Source organism: Mustela nivalis (assembly GCF_964662115.1).
Source record: "Mustela nivalis genome assembly, chromosome: 8".
NCBI lineage: Eukaryota > Metazoa > Chordata > Mammalia > Carnivora > Mustelidae > Mustela > Mustela nivalis.
Window position 1 is genome coordinate 18,534,897 of NC_139027.1, and position 20,693 is coordinate 18,555,589.

Below are 20,693 nucleotides of genomic sequence, written 5' to 3' on the forward strand. Positions count from 1 at the left end.
TGACCAGGTTGACGGACAGGGAGGGGCCAGGCGGGAGGGGAGGGGGGTCCAGGAGCACCGTGTCTAGCCGGCCTGCTGCTGGTGCAGGGGTGGCAGGAAACCAAGAGCTGCTCTGCGTCCTCAGCGCCTGGGGCCAGGCCAGGCGTCACAGGACCATAGAGAAACAGGGGCTGTGGGTCCTGGTGGGCACAGGAGCGGGGGACCCCGCCTTCCACAAGGGCCTGGGAGGATGCGGGTCCCACTGGCTCTTGTTCTCTGTTGTGTTCAGTGGACCCCGAGGCCACAGGCCCCAGCCCTGCGTATTAAACACACCTCTCACTGGGGCAGGAGAACCAAGGTGTGGAGGTTCTGCTCTTCTCCCTGGAGTGAGGCAGCCAAGAGCCCCTCGGGGGCCCGGGCCCGTGCCCCCCATAAGGCAGAGGGCTGGGGCCTCACCTGCTCTGGGAGAAGACGGCTGAGCGGTAGGGGCAGCCCCTCCCTTCTGCTCCATGACTGTGTGCAGACCAGAGCCTCGGCCCACTCGCCCCTGTGCCACAGGAAGTCCCTCTCACCTGTCCCTCCTTCTTGTGGCTAATCACACCATTAAGGACCAGGTGGGCCCTTGGTCCAGTGTGCAGGGCATGGCTCTTACCTGAAGCACCACAGCCATTACCACCTTTCTCCCATTTCCACGGCTATGTGGCCCCCACAGCTAACCACCAACCGGGAGGCGCCAATGCCAAGGAACGAGGGGCCAAAATCAGCCTGGTGTGCCCTGCTGTGGCTCCCGCTGAGCCCAGGAAGGAGCACGAGGCACGGTCCCTGTGCCCGCTGCCTGCACATAGTGAGGGGCCTTTGGAAACCGGACTGACCCCAGGCAGGAGCAAGCACTCAGCTGGGGCAGAATGGGGGCCACAAGGGGGGGTTTTCCGGACAAGTCAGAGACCTGGGGCCCCGCCAGCTCTCAGGGCGGCCTGTGGGGAGCTGCCGGAGTCTGGAGGGTGAAGGTGGTGAGCGCTGGGGCAGGAATCCGGCTGGTAGGGACAGGAGCACATGGACGGGAAGAGCTTGAGCTCTGGACCCCACGGCCCACTTCAGGCCCCGCCACTGAGACACGCAGGGTGACACCACATGACTCTCACTGTCCCTGGCCTTGGTTTCCTCATCGGTAAAGCAGGAGAAAAAGTGACTCCTCACTGTAGGGCATGAAGGACAGGCCTGTATACAGTAAACACTCAATACACAGCAGCTGTTATGATACCTGAGGAGACATAACTGTTGAGCTGAGGAGAGTGTGGCTCCTGAGGGTGTGGAGACAACAGGTGCCTCAGAAAGACGAGGCCTAAAATCCTTTGGGCCTTGAAGCTGGCCACAGGTTTATGACAGGTTAAGAGTCCCAGTGGGGTGTCCAGGGTGAGAAGAAAGTCTTGGGGTCACTTGGCCAGGCCTAGGAACTCTGTCTGGTCCAGGCACAACAATGAAAGGGAACTGGCTCCCTCCTTCCATGCGTGTCCCTGCCTTGCTCTCCCTCTGTCCCCCCACCCCCTGGACCCCGCCACGTGTGTGTGCAGGTGCTCGCTAAGGGGAAGAAGAGGTAGAAGGTAGACGTGTGAGGAGTGCGGGAGGGCCCACCACCCCAGGGAAGAGGGCACGCAGGTGTGTGCGCAGGGAGGGGTCGCGGGACACCAAGGATTAGGAAAGTCCCAGTGTTGAGCTGGACTCCCGGCCAATCCGCCTACCAGCCCCAGCAGCCCGCACCCAGCGCCCACAGGATCAGGCCTTTCCCCCGTGCTCAGACCCCACCTCAGAGTCCCGCCCCTCCAGAAGAGCCTCTCTGGGCAACCTGGGAACCAGTCCAGTCCTGCGAGGTGCTCTGTGCCCCGGACCACAGTCCCAATTGCCCTAAAAACATAGCTAGGCCTCTACAGGGGAACAGGGCGACCCAGAGCAGCTGAGGTGGGCTTGGTCTCCCTAGCATAGAGGCAGAGCCTGCTCTTCCTCAAAAAGAAACTACTATATGTTTTGGGAGTCACAAGAATGTTCCAGGCCTCTGGCCCACTAATGGCTCTCCTGGGAATTTTTCTAACAGATAGAATCCACAAGAAGAAAAAGACATACATGCCAGAGAGACTTCAAGGCAACATTACTCACACTTGTAGAAAAGACCAGAAGGCCCAAATGCCCAGGAAGTGGCTCATTCAACTGGGACACATCCTTGGGATGAACCTCAGAAATCATCATAATGACTAGTGCCGTGAGGCAAACATGACCAAAGGGAAAAAGACCCAACACCGTATTCTGAGGAGGCGACGGCAGGCCCAGGTGTGGCCCTGAACCACGGCAGGAGAGCGTGTGCGAGAGAGAACAGGGTACTGCGACCTGGCGAATGGAATCCAGAGAGAACGGGAGGTTTTTCAAAACTGCTATATGGTTATGCTGCCGCTGACTTTTCACGTACTTCTTAAACAGGAAATAAACACAAAACTTCCTGTTGACGCCAGCTGTGACCCTGACCCCACTTGGCTGCAATGACCAGATTTCTTAGAAAGGGAAGAGCCCTGCAAGTGCACCGGGCTCGCTCCGGACTCCCACGTCCGCCTGGATAAGAGCTGAGGAAGGAGACTGATGCCCAGGTTCGAAGCCGGGGGGGACCCCCTCCCCACAGCACAAGAGGAAGGTGGCCAGGGGTCCTCTCTGAGGGCCGAGTGACAGAACGATCCTCCCGGGCTGGTTTCTGTCTCGCCACTCCCCAGGCAGATGGACACTACGGGCTAATATCAACGCCGTCCCTCTTCGCTAAAACTTCCTCACTTCCCCTGTATTTTCCTGTGTGTGTAATTCTGCTTCCATTCTGACCAAATCAAACCATGGAGGGGGTAAGTGGTTTCCCCCCAGGTACCTCAAAGTCAGTGACGGATCCAGAACCAGAACCCAGGGCTCCTGGACCGAAAGAGTGGGTGGGATTTTCTTTTTCACCAAAAAAATGTGCTTTTGACACAGTAATTCTCTCATCCAAGTTGGACGCTATTTTGCTGCAAATATGAAGGAACATGAAGTACCCAAATCTTCCCTAGTAAGGACCTGACAATGCTGTTCTAGAAACCTGTATGAGGACTCTCCCGTGGGTGAGCCACTGGAACGTCCTTTCTGTGCTGCCCCGTGCTCGTGGAGTTGAGCTGGGATGTCCGGCCACTCCTGGTGTGGGTCCCTCCTTGCAGAAGCAGACCAAGACCTCTGTGGCTGCCTCACATGGTGGCCCGGCAGCAGACCAGACCCTTCTTTTTTTCTTTGTTTAAATATTTTATTTATTTATTTGACAGACAGAGATCACAAGCGGGCAGAGAGGCAGGCAGAGGGAGAAAGGGAAGCAGGCTCCCCTTTCTCCTGCAGAGAGCCCAATGCGGGGCTCGATCCCAGCACCCTAAGTTCAGATCATGACCTGAGCCGAAGGCAGAGGCCTAACCCACCGAGCCACCCAGGTGCCCCAGACCAGACCCTTCGGGGCCTCAGGGAGAGCAGGCCAGGGGTCGTGGCAGCTGCTGGCATTCCTTCTGATGGGTCAGCAGAGCAGAGGAGAGGAGACAGGTGCTACTGAGGGAGACGCCTGGCTCCCCATGACAGACACCGGCAGGCCACAGTGACCTCCCTCAGCCTCTGTACACCCTCCTCACAGGCTGAGGGGAGGGGAGAGGGGCCAATGCCAGGAGGCCTGGTCTCGGTGACTGGCTGTGGACCCTGAATGTAACCAACAGGGCCAAATGTGAGGGCCAAATGCGGAGCTACCCTACAGCTAGGACAGAGGCCAGCTGTGGGGGCCCTAGAAGGCCTCCACCGTGACACATCCACAGCATGAGGCCACCCAACTGCCCGCAAGGGACCCAGTAAGGTTAATGGGGGAAATGTGGCATCGTTTGACACCGCTACCCACAAGAGCAGGAATCTATGGCAAATCCCTGGACGTCTGGGCTCCAGGAGGTCCCTGCTTCCAACGAGCCCATCCCTCAGGACCTCAGGCCCCATAGCCCCATCTGGCCCTCCAAGTGGCAGCCTCAAGCATCACCCGAGGCCGCTTCCTGATGAGGCCCAGATGACCTCAGGTAACCTGTGACCACATTAAAGTTTAGAAGTTCCCCCTTAAAAGCCTTCAAGGAAAGAGTTCCTCAAGGAAACTGTTCACCTGGGCCCTCATCGGGGAGGGACCACACGGTGCAGGAGCCTGAGGCCAGAGATCAGAGGTGGGCTGAGGGGCTGGGAAGCCACCCAGGGGCAACACAGAGCAACCTTCAGGCCTGAGGGTGTGTGGAGAAGGAATGGTGCTTGCCTGGAGGTTCCCACAACAGGAAGCTGGTGAGGCAAGGCTTTGGGGAACAGACTGTCGCTTCTAGAGCAGGAAAAAAATGTTCTACGAGTCAAAGCAGTTCAAACAAGGAATATGAGGAATATGCTGCCCAGAGAGCTAGTGAGCTCTGGTCCCAGACGCCGGATGAGGAGGCTACCGGAGGGGGCCAACCACAGGATGGTCCAGCGGACAGGGACATGCCAGACCCGTCAGGCCGAGGCCAGGGGCCCTGCCACCTGGGTCCACGCAGAGAGATGGGGAAGGCGGGCAGCTGCCTCATGTGGTCTCTCCCCAGTCCCGCTGTGCTTTGCGGGCTGTCCTCGAAATGCGCACCAAGTCAAGGCCTTGACCTGCTCTGGGAAAGGAACCAAAGGAAGCAAAACAACGAACAAGCCCTGAAAGTTTCTAGTAGACTTCCTGGTACCCAGATCCCACGGAGAAGAACCGGAGCCCGCCCTGGGCACTGTGCGGAGGTGGGGTGGGGTAGGGACGGGCTGGGGTGCAGCGTGTGTCCCAGTCCCAGGCAGGGATCTGGAAACAGGTATTTGCCGCACTGCTCAGGTGGGCCCTGAACCCCTGACAGGCACAGGTGGTCCGGATGGCCTCCACAAGGCTCTGGGAAGGAACCAATCGCGCCCCCTTCTCCTTAGCAGTGACTCAGGCCAGGCCTGGCCTTTGTAAGGCTCAGGACTGAGACAGAAGCAGGAGGCCCCTGCTACCCCCAGAGGTCCTGGGGCGGCACTCGGGAGTGGATTACAGCACGTGGGCTGCAGGGGTGTGGAGACCTGAGTTTGGCTGATGAGCGGCTAAGTTTCTACAACATCCTTGTCAAGGGGCGGAGGGAGGGAGGCTTAAAAGGGAGAGAGAAATCAGCAGCGCCCGGGTAGCTGGGGGCTGTGTGTGGCGTCTGCACCGAGCAAGCATGGAGTCTGTCTGCATGCTGTGTCCTTGTGCACACCCACATATGTCCTCTGTGTGTGCCGTGCACACACACACACCTCACTACAACCCACAACAGGCTGTGAGCACATGCACAGCTGTCCACAAACACATCTGCTCTGGGCCTGATTTCTCCAGATTCTTGGAGCTCCCAGGACACTTGAAAGCCAAAGAAACGTCCAACGACCACAACAGGTGCCCATCCTGGCCTGACCAGCTGAGCAGAGGAGGCAGCACAAGGAAGGAAACAAGGAGCGGGAGGACCTGGCCGGCCCCAGGAGGCGAGAACCCACACAGCTCACCTCTCCCCAGTGAGAGGGCGAAGGGCCACGACGTGTGAAATCGGGAAACTCCCGAGCTGCCATGTGCCCGGGGTGCGCAGCCACCATATAGACGAGGGACCCGCACGGGCTGCCCCATCCAAAGACCACGTCCCTCAAAGAACAATCACTGGTCATCTCTGCAAGTCCCCAAGCTAAATGCCAGCAAGGTCAAAGGTAAACAGTCCTGCCGAGAGGTCCGACGGCCTGGGCACTCAGGTCCTCCCGCAGTGACTGGTCTCACGGGGCCGGAGTGCTTTGCTGTCTTCAGCCAAGGGCTGTGGGCGTTCACAGGCAGCTCAAAGACCGGCATCTCTTTAAACAAGCCCCTTGGATGTGAAAACTGCATCCCCAGAGTCTCCCAAGTTGTCAGCCCCGAGACGGAAGCAGCGTCATGCTTAATCTCAGAACGGGGAGGGGGGCGGGCCAACAAGTCACCACCAGGCCATGTCATCAGTGACAGTGCAGAAATCACACAGACCCAAGGGCAGCGCAGAACCCTGACCCTGCTGGAGGGGGAGAGGGGACACTTGCCTGGACTCCTGTACGGTCTCCAGAGATGGGGGCCACCGTGCGGGCCAAGGGGACTGCCATCTCAGGAGACGGCCCTCTGGGCCCAGAGACGGCCACGTGTGTGGTGTGTGCAGCCCTGGCCCGGCGTGGTTGACACGGAGCAGGTGCTCCATAGAGGTCTGGCGAGATAATGAGCTGTCAACTAGGAGCCGTGGCCCAAGGGGCAAGCCGTCGCCTTCGAGCAACTTTCAGCAATCAAACAAATGCTGTGTGGTCTGTGCTGTCCAAGATGGTAGCCACGAGCCACTTGTAGTTACGGGGCACGGAAGACGTGGCTGGTACAACAGACACACTGATGCTTAATTTTTCAATTTTAATTAAATGTACATGGCCACATATGACTAGCAACTTCCCTATCAGTGCAGTTCTAGACACTGTAGCAAGCAAGTGCGGCTGAGGGGCCAACTCTGGGTAACCGAGAGCCGATGCCTGGAGGACCCCGAGGCCACATCTGTTGTCACTGGGAAAGACCTGCCGTGTCTGCGGTGGGAGCACAACCACGGGCTTCCGTCCTTGCTCAACCCACCCAGGCGTGAAGGTTCCAGCGAGTCTGACAGACCAGCTCTCCACCTGTGAGGGTCGTGGTGGTTTGGGTTCGCTCCCTTTGCTCCTCCCGATGGAGCAGTAAATCTTACCAGTGCTTTTCCCAAACACAGCTCCCCCCTTCCTTTACTCTCTGGGCCTTTACTCGGCTCGGCCCCAGCCCAGTTCTGGCTGGGCTTCCGGCCCCAGGCTCTCCCATGCAAGTGACGAGTGATGGGTGCTCTGGGAAGGACTCCGTCCGCCACGTGTCCTGCTTCACCTCTGCACTCAGCCCCCGCTGACCCACTTCTGCCCTTCCACGTGGATCGGGACTCCATTCTCCCCAGTGTACACTGGCCAGCACCCACCCGGCTTCTTGAAAAGCCACCCAAGAATCCGCACCCATCACGTTACAAATGCGAGCCTGAACACACGTTTCCCAGCCCTTCTGACCCGGGCTGTGTGGTTGCCAACTTTCGCTGGACTCCCCAGCATGAGGTCCTGTCTTACAGGAACCCCCTCCTCACCCCTGAAGGGCCCCTCCGGAGGATGCAGATGCAGACCTGGCCCAGCGAGCCTCCCAAACATGCAGGCAGGGCACAGGATGAGCTGGGTGCCATCAATTCTCCTCCTAGACATCAGAAAGACGGACTCTCCACCCCCCACCGAAGCTGGGCCTCCTCCCCCTCCAATTGCCTCCTGGCCCCGATCCTGACCGCCATCACGGACTCCCCACCCTCTCACCTCCTGGGTCACTCAGCAGTCAGTCCTGTTGGCTCTGCCTTCAAAACACATCTAGAAGTGTTCCCCTCGTCCCCTCCACCCTGGTCTGAGCCACTATCCTCTCTTCCAAAAATTACCGCATTGCTTCAAATTGGTCGCCCTGCTTCCACTGCTCGCTCTTCTCCACCAGCAGCCAGATGGATCCAGTTCAAACCTACCACCCTCCAGGGTCTCCCATCTCCCTCAAGGGAAAGCCATGGTCCTTACAAGACCTTGCAGGACTGACCCCCACCCACTCCCTGCCTCACCTCCTCCCTCTCTTCCCCTGACTTCTACTCAACCTGCAACCACTGCCATGACGTCACGCGAACCTACCACAGGGCCTTGGCACTTACTGCTTCCTCTCCCTAAACATTGTACAGCTCCCACCCTGACTTCCGGTCTCTGCTCAAATCTTATTTTATCTGAAAGCCTCCTATGCTCCATCCCCTGCTTTGCCCACAGCCTTCCTACCTGCTAATAGCGTATGCTCATTTAATATCTGTCTCCCCATTGGAATCTGTTTTGCTTAAAACCACATCCCAGTGCCAAGGACAGGGCCCACAATATTTCTGCAATAAATGCTCTCTTTTAGACCTTTTAACAAGCTTACTCCATTCCTACTTCACAAGGGGGATCTGAGGGCATAATTAACGGGCGCAAGGTCATGTGGCAAGTAAGAGGCTGGCGCGGATGTGAATGCGAGTCTGACTCCTGAGCCCTGTGCTCTCGTATCTTTCCATTTTCCAAGGCAGTCAGGTATACAAGTTTTATAAAGAGAATGTCCAAATTCTTAAGCATTACAAATGTTTTAAACTCTAGGCAAGGTCAAAGGAAGCAGATCCCCACAGGCCAGGCGTGGTCCAAAGAAGATACCCGTGAAGCTGCTGGTACCCAGAACAGAGGCCCCCACTGGGAGGGAGGCGTGCCACCTCTGCGCTGGGTTTGCCGGGATGATTCAAGGAGGTAATCCCATGAAAACGCAGCCCAGGGCTCGACACAAAGTAACCTGCTCATAACTACCCCATGATGAAACAAAACGTTGGGCCCCTGGCCAGAGAAAGGGCAGGACTCAGCACAGCCCCAGCCACACTGGTCATGGACACGGATGGTAGTCGCTAAAACTGGGGACACACACGCAGTGGGGGGGGGGCAGGCGCTGCAGCTCTGACCGCCGCCACCTCCCCCTACCCCTGGGCCATAGCTCTGAAGCCACGCAGGCCTCACTCAGTCCTGGGGCTGCCCGACCCTGCAGATGCCCGCCCGCCCCCGGGAGGCCCCATGGCTTGGGAAATACCTGTCCTCTGTGGGCTCGTCCCTTGCATTATTTAAAACGTGGATTTATTCTGCTAAGTCCTAAAACGTTAGAATGAAGAACGTTTTGTCAAATCTGAGGGGTGGCGGTGGAGCCCACAGAAGCATGAATTCCTGCTTCACACCCCGGGCAACTCGCCTTCTGGCTTTTCTCAAACCAAGACATGCTCGTGGCTGAAATGAAGCTTACAAATATCCGATACACTGGAAGTTCAGGTGGTAAGTACATTCGAGCCTGGTGTTGGGGTGCAGGGTCGTCTGTGGCTCTCTGGGGGTTGACGGGTCTGTCCCACCCACATCAGGGGCTGATGGCACAGCAGCCTGGCCCTGGGCCACCACACGAGGGGCTAGAGGCACAGCTGCTGGGACCACGTTCCTCCCACCCTCACTGTTGCCAGGGCATGAGCCAGCATGTTAAGGAGGGACACCAGATGCCTCAACCCCAGGGCAAGAGGTAGCTGGTCTCTCTCTGTGTGTCTTTCTTGCTCTGTGTCTGTGTGTCTGTCCTCTCCTGCCCTGACTTCCCTCTCCCCAGCCAGCCTCTCGTGAGGCATGGGCAGAGGTCAGCCAGGAGGACCGTTCAAGAAGACAAGCAGCGAAGCTTACGAAATGACCGCACTCCAGAGTCCCAAGCTCTGGGGCTCCCAGGAGAGAAGTCTGTGCCTTTCCCCGTGAACAGGTGGTTCTTCCCTCCAAGACGTCAAGGCCGAAGGTCACCCCCTGGAGGAAAGACTCCAGAAGGAAGAAGAAACGCCACCCCCTGGTCACAGTGACCCTTAAAGCCACAGTTCGCTTTAAGTAGAAGGAAAAGCAGAGAAAAGGGGCTGTTCTGTCCTGCACATGCCCCCAGGGGCTACATGGAAACCACCCGCACCATGCTCCCCAGGGTGCCCCAGACGAAGATGACCTGGCCCCCTGGCCCTCCCTGAGGCCAGCGGATGCTTCTCTGACTTAAAATCAACCCTGGGCAGTCAGCCCTGGGCTCTCCCTCCTCTATTTCTGATGGGTGGGGTCTGGGGCAGTCCTCCCTTCCCCGAGTAAGGACAGGCCCACCCGTCTACGAGAACGTGGTCTGAAGGAAACGCTTGCCGCTGCCACATCCTGTCATCCCTCCATCCTCCCTGGCGTCCTCCTCCAACCTTGTCCCACTCCCTGGGAAGTTAATTCTGAGTGTGAGATCCAGAGAAGCTCGGAATCCTGTCGTTTGCACCTGGCGACAGGTATGTGCTGCGCAGGTTTCCTGTCAGCCTGCCGTTGCCACACCGCGGTTGGGCCACTTAGCAACCCTCGAGGTCCCCAAGCACACCCTGGGGTATGGCCACACGGGTATACAGAAAAACAACGCCAGTCCTCCAGTCCTCTGGGCTCCCTGCTCTACCCTAACAGGCCCCTGGAGCTGGGGAGGCGGGAGCGAGGCCCCAGGTCCATCCTATGGCCCCGTGCCCCAGGCTGGTGCAGGGGTTGCCTCCGCAGTGGGACAGGTGCTCAGCAGAAAGAGTGCTCCGTGCCTGCCAGAGGTGCCGTCCCAGAACTCCGGCTCCCAACGACTTCGGGGCAGTCAGGACCCCCTGACCCCACCCTGCAGACAGGAGACTGGGGTCAGGGAGGCTGCAGCAATGGGGCGACTGGAACCTGAGAACCCCCATCCCACTCCTTCTCACGACACAGACGTGCCCACTTCGGTGCCCAAACAGAAGGGGAAGCCTGTACACCAAGGCCCGGGGCTGCTCTGCACCTTCCAGAGGTGGGGGTGGGGGCGAGGGGGCCCACTGTCAGGGGTCACCTGCCATTACCAGCAGGACGCTGGCCATCTTCGTGAAGGAGAGTACGACCTCCCAGGTGACAGTGGCAAGGAAAACAGAATCCGAGGAGCTGGGATGGGATCCCCTCAGCCTGGCTGGGGAAGGGGAGGAGGCCCAGAGAGGCCACCATCCTGCTGGAGGCCGCCCAGCCGCCAGGGCAGCTCCCCCCGTCGGTGCACACGCTGCTCCCCGCCCCCACCCCGGCAAGGCTTAGAAAACAAGATAAATACACACCGGCAAAATCCAAAGTGAGACATGAACCATGATATACTCAATTCTGAAATGAGGCCTCCTCTGCAAAGGATCTACTGAGCGTATTTTTAATTAGGAATTTTTCACCAAGGCATCTAAACACTGGGAGGGACCACAGAGGCCCAGACCTCAGACAGCTCCTCGCACAGAAGCCGCAACGAAACCAGCTTCCCCGACTTTCTGCAGCCCTTTCTAGCATTTTCACATCTACGATCCCATATTTTTTTTTTTAAAGATTTTATTTATTTATTTGACAGACAGAGATCACAAGCAGGCAGAGAGGCAGGCAGAGAGAGGGGGATGCGATGCGGAGCTCAATCCCAGGACCCTGGGATCATGACCTGAGCTGACCTAAACCACTGAGCCACCCAAGCGCCCCTACAATCTCATGTTTATTCTCACCAGAGGTCCTCGTGGGAGGACAGCGATATGAGATTGCTGACCTTTCCTCCTCACCGGCACTCAGCCGACCTTCCCAGATGTCAGGTCGGCCCTGCCACCCAGGGAGGGAGGCAGCTGGTCCCATCGACCTGGGGCCCCTTCCCCAGCCAATGTCCCCAAGGCAGGAGCCAGCGCGACAGCAGCCAATAGCACGAAAGGGCTTCGTCGTCTCTAGACCCATGTCCGTGTTCTTACTTCAGCGATTTCCAGACAACCCCATGACGACGGCATTATCTTTAATCTCACTTTTGCAGAAAAGTGAAGACCAAACAGGCAGAGTGCCAACATCACAAGGCGAGAAAAAGGTGGGAAAGCCGGGTCTCACTTCTCCCCAGAAAATGCTGGAGGAAGTAATGGACACAAATCCCAGGGCCAAGTTCATCGGCGGGGCCCGCCTGCGGTGCAGGCTTCAGACCCTGGGGTCAGTCCCAGAGAGAGGCGCACACAGAACGGCAGGTGAGTGTGAGGACCTCAGGCCTCAGTCCTTAGGGGCGAGGAAAGCAACCAGCTGCTCGGGGCTGGCCTGACGCTCAGGCAGTGCCTTCTGTGCAGTTTTGAAGATCAGGCTTGGGTATGGGGTTTTCTTTCAGAGTGATGAACATGTTTTAGAACTAGATATGGTGCTTGCACAGCCTTGGGAAGGTTCTCAATGACACCCTTTCGTATGGTTAACTCGATGGCACAAGAATTTCACCTCCATAAAAAGGAAAAAGGAAAAAAAAAAAGCAAATTTGGAAAGCTCTAAGACCTTTTCTAGCAGAGAACAACTTATCACATTGTAGTTTTTAAGGTTTTTTTTTTTTTAAAGATTTTATTTATTTATTTGACAGAGACAGAGGCGGCAAAAGAGGGAACACAAGCAGGGGGAGTGAGAGAGAGAAAGAAGCAGGCTTCCCGCTGAGCAGAGAGCCCGATGCAGGGCTCCATCCCAGGACCCTGCGATCGTGACCTGAGCCGAAGGCAGACATCCAAGACTGAGCCACCCAGCCACGCATAAAGTTATTTTTAAATATTTCCCAAACACCCAAAGGATTGGAAGTTTGGGTGGTCTTTTCTACGCTTCTCTCTATCTTCAGATTTTTATCCGACAACAACCATCCGATAGGAGACAGCCCAGGTGCACCGTGCAAAACAGACTCTCCATTTGGCATCCACAGTACCACGTGACGCAGGCGTCCACGCTCGGACAGCTGGTTCTTAGCCGCTATTCTTACCAGCTATCTACGAGAATAACATGTTACTTCTATAATCAGGAAAACATGCTGAGGACACTCTCAAAACACAGAGGAAGAAAAAAAGACTCGTAGGGATAATTCTCTATCAGTGTTTTTTTTTTTTAATACTTGTTTGCATTTACCAAATAGTCTACAATGTATGCTAAAATACACAGACAAGGAAAGCTCTTCCCAGCCTCAGTCTACCTGGCCCGTGACTTGAGCCAAAGGAGTCCTCAGCAGGAAAGAGCTCACGGGACACCACGACCTCCTCGGGGCCCCTGCCCTGCCACTGGGGTTTTCAAACAGGCATTTCTGGAGGAGCTGCTGCAATCCCATATCAAAGCAGCATTTTCTCAATAAACCAGGAAGATTTAACTGCCCAAGTGCATTCTCGTTCACTGCTGGGAGGAGTGTAAATTCTTTGAACCTCTATATGAGACAATTCAGTAATATTTCTCAACACTAACCATGAATGCGCCTGGTTTCCTAAAAAATGAGAACTACTACCGAGAACTACCACATGAGCCGTTAATTCTACCTCTGGGTTTACACCCCAAAGAATCGAGAGCAGAGAGTCAAACAGGTCGGTGTCCACCCGTGTTCACAGCAGCACGATTCCCCACAGCTAGGAGGGGAAACAACTGGGCATCCACAAACGAGGGGATACACAGATGTGGTGTGTACGGGCAACAGAACATTCCTGGGCCTTGAAAAGGAAGGACGTCCCGCCACGTGTGGCACCACAGATCAATTCTGAAGACGTTGTGCCAAGAACGAGAAGCTGGTCGCAGACGGACGTGATACTACCGACGCGCGGTACCGAGAAAAGGGAAACTCATCGAGACAGAAAGTAGGATGGTGGCAGCCAGGGGAAAGGAAGGGGGAGCAGCTAGTGTTTCATGGCCACAGAGTTTCGGTCTGAGATGATAAAAAAGTTCTGGAAATGAATAGCAGTGAAGGTTGCATACAACACCGTGAACTCAATTGCCACTGAGAACAGTACACTTGGAAGCCCAGTTAAGTAAACGTTACTTCTTGATCACGGAATACGATACAGTCATTTACAAGGATAAGGCAATGCAATGTCACCGGAGAACCTTCTAGAAGAGCAGGTGAAAGACCTGGGGCAGGAGAGGGGTGTACTACTTGCCTGTCTGTGCCCCAGATTTGGAAGTAACTGGAATCCTTAAAGGGTCTACAAGATGTGACGGTGGCGATCTGAGGGATGGTGAAGTGGATGGCCATGCAGGGAACCTTACTTTCCACGGAATAACCTTTTTCACACCTTCATAATTTTATACCATGTACATACACTCTGAGCTACTTAAAATTTAACTTCAAGGCATTGAGGAGGATGTCCAACCTTTGCTTCTTGCTATTATAGAGGTGCTTACACCAGATCAACGCTTCAGCCAAGACCAACCAGAAATGCTGGATGAAGACCATGGGAAACCACACAGGGAGCTAGGATGAGAAGGGACGAGGTTCTGAGGGCAGGGAAACACATTTCAGTGAGGCCGACACACTCTGCCCCTTTTTGCCCTTGAGACCAGGGTTCGGAGGCCGGCCAGAGAGCGAGGGCTATACGCTGTCGAGGGGCTGGAGAGACAAGGTTTGCTGAGCTAGGCTTTCAAGGCGGAACAGCGGGGCGAGGTCCTGGAGAGGAGAGACCCTTTCTCTACATACACCTTCTCGAAGCATCTGCGACCCCCAAGCTACAGGAGGCGAGCGAGACCGAGAACTCAAGCAGAAAGTGACAGCGGAAAGGCTGAAGTCAAAGGGGAGTCTGGGCAGTCCTCTTAGTGCTGGGAGTTCAGGGCCCCTCAAGAGTGGAAGAAGCCTTTGACTTAAAACCCCTGAAGGACTTTTTCCCAAGAGGAGGCACAAAGAGAAACCTGCTCTCAGACCAAAACCCAGCCCTAAATCTTCTTGTCCCCACGCTGGATCAGGATGAGCTGCAAGAGAAGTAAATCCTCTCAGGAGAAACATATTCACCAGAGCCATGACTACTCTCTGTACACGACATTCAGCATTTAATTTATCCAGCATTAAAAAAAAAAAAAAGTCCAGAATGCCACAAAAGGCAAAAGTCAATAGGGAAAAACCAAAAATCATGGGGGAAAAGCAGACCCATTGGTCTGTCAGACATCACAGTTGTCAGAGCCTTTAAAATGTTCCATATATTCCAAAGAATAGATGACAATGCACAGAACTTAACTGGAGAACTGGAATCTGTTCTGTTTCGTTTTAAATCAAGTGGAAGTTCTAGAAATGAAAAAATAGTGAAATTAAGAATTCAACAGAGGAGCTCAAGCATTGATTTAATAAAGCAGATAAAAGGATTAGTAACCCAGAAGTTAGGTCAGTAAAAATATTCAGTCTGGAGCCCAGAAAAAAAAAAAAAAAGAAGAAGATGATGATTCAGGGGAATAAAAAGAGAGAGAGAGAGAGAGATTCACAGAACATGGTAAAAATGTCTAATAAGGACATCTAGAGTCCTGGAAGGAAAGGACAGGATGAAGCAAGAAGATACTGACTGAAAATTTCAAAACTGACGAAAAACCTCAAGCCATCAACTCAAGGAGCTCTTCAAATACCAGGCAGAGTAGCTGTAAAGAAAAGTGCTAAGCTCATCCTTAGGAAACTGTGGACACCAAAGAAAATTGTAAAAGCAACCAGAGGAAAAACTACTGCATTACTTCAAGAGGAGCAGCGTGTGTCGGACAGCTGGCATTTCAACGAAAATAGTGGAAGCCACAGGATGTCGGAAAGACACCTTCAAAGGGCTCAGAGTAAAGCAGAGTCAACCTAGAATTCTCCTTCTGAGAATTGAACTTCAAAACTGAAAGCAAAATGGACACATTTCTAGGCAATTAAGAAATGGAGAGAATTTACCACTGACAGACCTTCAAGAAAAGTGACACTAAAGGGAATTCTTCAAGATGGAAGCACAAAAATGAAGAAACAAGAGAGCATCTGAGAAGGCAGAATGGGGGCAAGTGTGCACACTGGCTATTTGCTGCAGGAAGATGCAGTCATACCATCTGACGGGGCTTCAGATATATGTGGAGTTAAAATATATTACAATTGCCAGAAAGTCTAGGGGAGGGGGAATTGAGCGTTGTGAGGTCCTTGCACTGTGACCAAAAAGGTAAAAGTACTAGTTTGGTGTAGATGAAAATGCACGATTGACACGTACCGACATTATGTCATTGCTGAAAGATATTTTGATGCATTTTGCAAAATACATGTCATCCTTAAGTACATCAAAGTCAAGCAAAAAATGCAATATCAAAAATAAAGTTCCGACAGATTCCAAAGGACTGAAATCATACAGAGTATGTTCTCTGACTGCACCAGAAGTAAACTAAAAATCAGTAATGAAAAGATGACCTTAAAAATTCCCTGGATCTTTGCAAATTAATTAATGTCCTCTCAAATAGCCTGTGGATCAAAGATACCTTGATGGAAATTAAGACATATCAAAATTTGTAGAAGAAAGCAAAAACAAGTAGTGAGGGAAATCTATAGCATCTGGTGCATGTTTTAGAAAATAAAAACACTAAAATTACTTGCTAAATTTCATCTTGAGAAGGTAAAAAAGAACATGATGTTAACCCTGAAGAAAGCAGAAGAAAATCAAAGTCAAAAACAACTAATTATAGAAGTGTACAAAAAAAGCAACAAAAAGGTGGTTCACCGAAAAGGCCCAAACATTAATAAACCTCAACTAAGACAGATTAAGGAGAAAAAAAAAAAAAAACAGAAGGTACAAACTACCAACACCAGTAATGAAAAAGGAACATCACTACAAATCCCACAAAGATAGAGAATAAACATGTCAAAAATGCAACATATATATATGAAATGGATGAGTTCCTGAAAAAACAAAAACATTCTATAACTTACACAAAAACCCAAAAAACCAAAAACTTTGTACTTGTGAAGGAAACGGAGTCTCATAAAGGAAACTCCTGAGCCACGGGACCTCACTCGTGAGTCCTTTTAATCCTGTAAAGAACCCGTACATTCTTCAAGCTCTCCCAGGTTAAAAAAAAGGAAACACTTTTCAAATTAGCTCCTAAGTCCAGCACAACCACGATGCCCAAACCTGCCAAGGACATGGGAAGAAAGCAAAAATGCCAGCAGCTCTCCTCCATGCACAGCCACAAGGGTCCTAAGGGAAACATGAGCCCACTGCAAGGCACAGTGGTGCTGGGGGGTTGCAGAATTCTGCCCCTCCTGAAGGGGACAGTGCTTTCCTCATTTCCAGAGGGATTCACGCATGTTATCCCATCTTCGCCAAAGGTTTTATTCTCATGTACGCTTTACACATAGGGAAACTGAGGCCCAAAAAGGGGAAGATACTGTCCCAAGGTCACACTGGGGCTAGAGCGGGGCGAGCCAAATTCATTCCACATGATGGGCATTTACAGGCACCTGTGTTGTCCCAGCTTGGCCTGTTTGTGTGTCTCCTCCCCCGCCTCCCCCCCCCCCACCTCCTTTCTGCCTCCCTGGACCTCCCACTCTTGCAACCAGGGTCTGCTCTGCGGTTGCGGCCCTGGGCAGGCAACAACATGGAACAGCAGTGTGGCCCGGACAGGCTGCAGCGCCCCCTGGCTGCCACATGGCATGCAGGAGTCCTAGAGCGCGTGGTCCCCAGGCTCCAGACGCTGACCCTACCTCGAGGGGACATCAGAAAATGCCCAAGCACTGCGTGGCCCGTGCACTGCAGCCTGATCAGCAGCATGTCCAAGCTCTACAGGCTACGAAGCACTCCCACTGGGTTTCTACCTGCAGGGAACCCCGCAAGACAAGTAACAACACTCCTGCTTTGCAGACGAGGAAAGCGAGGCTGCGGGAGGTGGGCAGCTTGTCTAAATTATCTCTGCAGAGGATAACAGGACCTTCCCCAGCACCCCAGGAGCAGCGCCCCCCCCCCACCCCCGGTGACCGAAGATGTCCTGGGTTATGCCAGTTACACGCTGTGAGGCAGACGAGATGAACAGGGATGCTGGAAACTGCACAAGTACGAGGGACAAAAACTCCTGACCTAGCTGAGCGGGGACACAAGTGGTTTTTAACGTTGAGAACCCAGTGGGATGACTCCACACTAGGAGAGAGGAGATGCGAAGACAGAAGAGACAGCATAAAAGCCAAAACTGAAAAACACCTTTCAAGAGACTCCATAAAGCCGGTACAGCAGGATTCTCTACGTCCAGGCAAGCAGGAGCAGCTCCTGGGGAACCACGGGATACAGGGATGGGAGAAGGAGACACACACAGTGAGCTCTCAGGTTGAACTTGGCCCTTTGTGGCAATGGAGGCTGGGGAGACTTCTCGTCTAAAACCTGTCTTCTGAAGAAGCTGGCCCCTAGGCCCAGCTCAGAAGCTTCTAGCAATCCCTGGTAAACAGACAAAACACATCCTCGGGACTCAGCCAATGACTCAGTATGTGGCTTTGAAGAGCACCACTGAGAGAAGGTGAGGCTCGCCCACGGGACAGCCTTCCAGAACGGCCCCCCAAAACTATGGCTCTGTCCACCTGAGTGGCAGGGTCTGTGAAAACAACAATTTCAGCGAATCCAGAGCCAAGAGCACCACCTGACCCCAAAATGACATGGTTCCCAGCCCAGAGAATCCTGTAGCTTCAACCTATTGAGTCTGTTAGGGGGAAACAAGCCTATGGGTAACAGGAAGGTGGCAGATGTAACTTCTGCAGACCTTCGAAAGGCACTTGAGATGAATCCAGACCAGAAACTATATAAACGACTGACTCACAGGAGAACCGGGTGGGTCAGGCTGGAGTCAAGCTGGTAAACAGAGAGCGGGGACCGCAGGCACTTCTCTCCGTGGGACAATGTAAACAGCGGGGGGGGGGGTCCCCCGGGCTTGGGCTGGTTTTACTTCTTCATCAGTGACTTAGAAGGAGAAGGAAATGGGAACCTGCCCTGAGCCCAAAGGAAACTGAGCACCCTGGGTGGAGGGGAGCAGGCTGGGGGGGCCTCACGGGCAAGGCCCCCCGCTACGGCTGGGCCCACCACAGCGGCAGAGACCCCAGCGCCGGCCAGCCCGCGGCAGGTGCGCGCCGCCAGGGGGCCAGAGAACCAGAAAGGGCAGCCGAGGAGGTGATGCCCCGGGGGGGTAAAGTATTCAAAAGAAACACACAGAACTTTTTAGCCTGAGAGAGGAACACAGGAAGTCACCGGTGACTGCTTGGGTCAATGCAGTTCTTTACAAAGTTTTAAATTACAGGGGAAAACACACAGACGGAGGGGAGGTTTAGGTCAAGCACGGAGGAGGAGAGAGAAGGGAGGTTCCAGCGAGAGAAACTCCCTGACGTCAGGAGATGCTCGCTGGGGGGCGACAGGCCCGGGAGGCTGCCAACCCCTGACCCTGGCAGTGAACTCTGACCCCCCCTCCCCCGCTGGGTCCCGCCCTGGTTCCCCCCCACCCCCCTCACCCCCCCCCCCCCCCGGCTCCAGGCCGGAGGCCACCCCGAAGGAGACTCGCCTGCTGCTGGCTCTGCTCCTCCAGGTTCATCTTCACCTCCAGCGACTGGCGGGCCTCCAGGAAGGCCTTGCGGTGCTTGCGGTCCGCCATGTAGTAGGACATGATGCCCACGACGATGGCGCACAGGTAGAGGAAGACGTTGGCCAGGATCTGTGCCCCCAGGAGAGAAAAGGACAACGATGAAGCTCCAGCTCAGGAGGAGGGACGGAGGGAGGTGGCGCAGGGGTAACAAAAATCAACTCCCAAGCTGCACGGTGCCCATGGGGGACCCCAGCGAGCCTATCTGGGTCCCACTGGTGGGGGAGGCCCAGGCCTGGAAGCCTGGTCAAGGGGCTGTTCGCTCCCCCTGCTTCACACCACAGCTAAACTGGCCAGTCCTGTCCACCTGTGAGGTCCCTCTGCTACCCAGTTCATTCTTCATTCATTCATTCACGTACTCATTCATTCAACCAGCACTTGCTGAGGACCTAGTAGGTGCCCTTAGCTGCTGTGCTGATTAGCAGGGCTGGAGAGGGTCCAGCCCCCAGATCCACCAGCCAGGAGCGTATGACTCTAAAAGCTACAGGTTGTATGGAAGGTCACAAGGGACAGGCAGCCGCCCCAGGCCGACCCGCAGTCATCACGCAACCTTACGTATGGGCTGCAGGCGTGGAGGGGGCTGGGCTTCACATGCACCCCCTCAGCCAGCCCACCTGGCAGTCCCAGTACCCAGGTGCCATGAGGAAGCTACGGGAAGGGGAAAGGGCAACTGTGGGGCCAGACTCCTGTTCTGCAAGCTCAGTGGCACAAAGACCTCCTTGGGGCATTGCGAGTCTATTCCTCCCTCCTTGGCCCCCTGCAGGCTCCCCCTGGTGCCTGTGGTCCCCAGCCTTCCACAGGCTGGGACCGTAGACCTGACTGCCTCCTGCCAGAGGCAACCTTGGCTCTGGACCCAAACATAAAACCACATCCGATTTCCTAGTGCTTGTGCAAATGGCCACGGCCTTTGACCCTGACTAGGTCCCATCTAGGTAGGGCTGGCCCAGGTTCTCGCTCTACAGCTTCTCCAGCTCCCACGAGGCCCATTTCCAGGTCAGGCCCCTCTCACGTCCCCGGGGGGGGGGGCGGCTCACATCCTCCCCACCTGGGTTCCCTGATCCCCGCCGGGGAGGCCTGACCCCTTCTCTGAAGGGTGTGGCTCTTCAGGCAGAAGTTTGTAGCTGAGATGTGGTTAGGGTGACAAAGGTTCCTCATTTCTGACCCCTCAGAGAGAAAAGTTCTCCTAGTGAAGTATCATGTTTTCCGAATTTTCTGAATAGGTGAAAAATGCAGGAACATCAATTTTAGATTCTTGAACAAGATGGTTTAATAGAAAATAAGAGAGGTTAACTCTGACGTGAATGTCCTGGGGACTCTTGGTTGCGCCATATTCCTACTTCTATTTCACCAGGGCTGATCAGTCCCCAGCAGAACGTTCCTGCAGGCCTGGGCAATCAGCAAAGGCCTGCTGAGTAGTGAACTTGTTAGTAGGTGACATGTGTGTTGCTACTGGTCATCAAACGCAGATGTCACGAGCTCCTTCAGTGGCTGGTTCCAGCAAATACCACCTTACTGTGTTTTGGGGTCTGGGCAGCCCCGAATGCCCACACCATTCATGTGGTGGGTGGGCAATTTCAAAGTCCCATGGGACATCTCCTGCTCTTCTGCTTGGGCATGACAGACCATTCTAACCTGAGCTCTCA

General features: G+C 54.5%; 1 protein-coding gene across 3 annotated transcripts in view; it reads right to left on the reverse strand.

Moving 5' to 3' along the window:
* The window catches only part of ADCY3 (adenylate cyclase 3), a gene marked incomplete at its 3' end in the record, with an annotated part of 77,857 nt that overhangs the window by 22,365 nt on the left and 34,799 nt on the right, over window positions 1-20,693 (reverse strand). For all 3 annotated transcript variants that reach the window (XM_082745041.1, XM_082745040.1, XM_082745042.1), the window contains one exon: window positions 18,973-19,122. In XM_082745041.1, coding sequence (XP_082601167.1) covers window positions 18,973-19,122 — 150 coding nt within the window. The remainder of the gene's footprint in view (window positions 1-18,972; window positions 19,123-20,693) is intronic.